Below are 3106 nucleotides of genomic sequence, written 5' to 3' on the forward strand. Positions count from 1 at the left end.
GATGAGCATTTTATTTTATTAACTACAAAGGGATGAAAGACAAAGTTAACCCCGACGGGATTTGAACCCGTAAAAAGTCGGAACAAATACTGCGAAGCATTTTTATCGAAATTTTAATGATTTTTGCCGGCTCACCGCTTTGTAGGAATTTAATAATGATTTTTTTTTTCATTGCTTATTATAAACACAGTAAAGAAAAGGGTTATAACAATTTTTTTTCTCATATTGTTATAAGGGCGACGAATGAAGGAACAAACGTGATGAGATTTGGATCATGTATAGAAAGCAGTCTTGGAAATAAAACAATATAAATATATATGACATGGACTGTTCCAACAGAGTCTCATCTACTTGAGATCAATCAGAAAACCCCTCGCATTTGCTGTCTCTCCCCAAATTTCTAACAATGTCCGAATAAATCTGGATTAGATTATGTCAATTCGTGCCTTCCATCTGCACAATTTGCAAATCATCAGCAACTGACAACAAATAAGATTCATGCGCAGTGACAATTTTAGTTATGCGAGAACTATGATGTGGCAAGGGTAGTGTTGCCTTGAGGATTGCCAGCACTACTTTTATTCAGTACAACAACAATACCTTAGTATTTATTTTTTAAAATGGGTAAGTTTTCAATTGAATGTATTTAAGTTGAACATTTTTTTTTTCTTTGTAGTTCAATAGAAATGAAGTAAGAAAACACCATCAATCTAAATTGATGTAACAAGTTCCATACCTAAATGTGTGGGGTTTTTTCGTGTGTGAATCCTTAGGTAGAAGTAGTCTATAAAATTATTTAATTTAGTTTTACTTTTATTTCGTATTTTTAACTATCATTTTAATTTACTTCGTGATAGCCATGAAAGTGAAAAAGTAAGCGGAAATCTTCTAATTGTAGGCTGGGTTATTGGAGGTGTAATTATAGACTTATGAAAAACAACATGGATATTAACCCAAAGAAAGTAAATTCCCTGTATATTAGTTGTTTTATTTATATTCAAGATTGATAATAGCAGTTAATATACAACGCTATTGTTTTTAGTCAAGTCTTCTAAAATGTTAGTTCGTCTAAAGTCGTATTTTATTTAATGTCTTTATATCTTGACAACCCATCCTAGCTGTTATAATACACGTATGTTGAGAAAGTCTGTTGCCGTCTTCTATCCCATTTCTAATTAGGTAACAGCTGAGGTGTTCGTAGATTTGTTCTTGATACTAACGTTTCTTTGGGTTTTGAGTTCAGATCTCACTGGATTCAATATAGCCTTTTATCCTTTTGGGTTCGATAGAATAGAGTGGTGTCACTCAAGTACTGTATGTATCCTCCCCCAACATGTGTAACCTTGTGTCTATATTAGAAATTAATAATTAAATTTATTGACCGAGTAATCTAACACTACTAATATATTTCAAGTAGTCGTTTAGTTATATAAAAAAATATGTTGCCTTGTCAGTGTTATTGAACTGTCAATCTACGATCCAAGTTTTTATTCCAAACTGCAACCGATTCACTTATGTCCCAGCATGTTGTTATATCTCGTGCCGAAGTAAGAAAGTGGTTTTATAGTATCATTATACTTAATTGTTTCTGCACGAAGAGAGTTTAACAATCACAATATTTATAGATAAGTGTGAAAGATCAAAGTATAGCCAAACATTTTAGTGTTTCCATATGTATAATATAGTGAGCAGTGAATAATTGAAAATATTTTATGCGGTGAGGAAAAGACAAAATTAGCACAATGAATAACATTTTAGGGATGAGGTCTAAGACTGAATCGTGCTTGGAGTTGTTTCCCGTATTTGCCGAAAAAATTAAAATTTAAATATGCTAACACTAACATAACTATAGATTTTTGTGCGGTTGGTACCGCTTTGTAATCAACCTCATTGATTTGTAGTCGACATGTATAATATAGTGAGTTGAAAAGCTTTTAACTGAGATAATTTTTGCAATTAATAGACAAAAATCCTCCTTGAGGTCTAAAAAACCTAGAAACATTAAGCAAGGTAGGTAACTCCATTAATATCAGCTCACCCAAATTTTTGAAAATTCAATTCGCTAGACTACATATGTTAAATTATTGCTCAGATATTTTCTTCTGCCCTATTGTTGATACTCGTAATCGGCATCACAACTCTCTCATATAGGCGTGGGTTCAGCCCCACTGCATGGCACCTTGGGCAAATGTCTTCTACGATAGCCTCCGGCTGACTAAAGCCTTGTGAGTGAGTTCGGTGAACGAAAACTGAAAGAATCCTGTCGTGTATATGTCTATATATATCTTGTCAATGTTTCATATCCAGAAAAGAAGCACTCCCTAAGGCATAGAGCAGTAATGTATTAAAAGTAATTAAGTTTGTGACTGGACATAAACTTAATTACTTTTAATATACGTGTCTGTATCCCCACCACTGCTTCGTAACATATTCCAGTAACTTCGTGCTTCGGCAAAAGAAGCTGATGGAATAATTACCAAGATTTAAAAAAAAATACTGGGGTTGATTTGCTCGACTAGAATACTTCATGGCGGTACCCTATCATGGCTGCAGTCTAATGGCAGAAACAAGTAAAAGATATATATATATGTGTGTGTGCAGGCATGGCCATGTGCTAAGAAGCTTGCTTCCCAATTACATGGTTCAGGGTTCATTCCCACTGCGTGACACCTTTGAGCGACCAAAGCTTTGTGAGTGTAAATATATATCAGGTCATCCCATAAGTTGTGTCCGGTTTTACCTTTTTTAAAATTGAATGAAATTTAATAGTATTTTAGAATGTCTAATGGTATCAAAAATTATTTTTATGCATTTGTGTACATTTAAACTAATTAAATATTATTTTACAGAATAATAGAATTAAAATTTCTTTGATTAAAACCCTTTCTAACATGGAAATATCCAAAGAGCATTTAAGGCACATAATGCTTTATGAGTACAGAAAAGGAAACTCTGCCGCCGAAGCGACTCGAAACATACACTCAGTTTATGGGAAAGAATGCTTGAATGAAAGAACTTGCAGAAGATGGTTTGCAAAATTCAGAAGTGGAGATTTCAGCCTTGAAGATGAAGATCGAAGAGGGCGTCCAGTTGAGTTTGATGATAA

At 33.6% G+C, this 3106-nt stretch overlaps 1 protein-coding gene across 1 annotated transcript in view; it reads left to right on the forward strand.

Annotated features, from left to right (window-relative positions):
* Positions 1–472: 472 nt before the first annotated feature.
* LOC106882866 (ADP-ribosylation factor-like protein 1) overlaps positions 473–3106 on the forward strand; it is a 30809-nt gene continuing 28175 nt past the window's right edge. The window contains exon 1 of the mRNA XM_014933670.2: positions 473–624. Within this exon, the coding sequence (XP_014789156.1) occupies positions 621–624 (4 nt within the window). The 5' untranslated portion in view covers positions 473–620. The remainder of the gene's footprint in view (positions 625–3106) is intronic.

The sequence above is a fragment of the Octopus bimaculoides genome, chromosome 6 (genome assembly GCF_001194135.2).
Source record: "Octopus bimaculoides isolate UCB-OBI-ISO-001 chromosome 6, ASM119413v2, whole genome shotgun sequence".
NCBI lineage: Eukaryota > Metazoa > Mollusca > Cephalopoda > Octopoda > Octopodidae > Octopus > Octopus bimaculoides.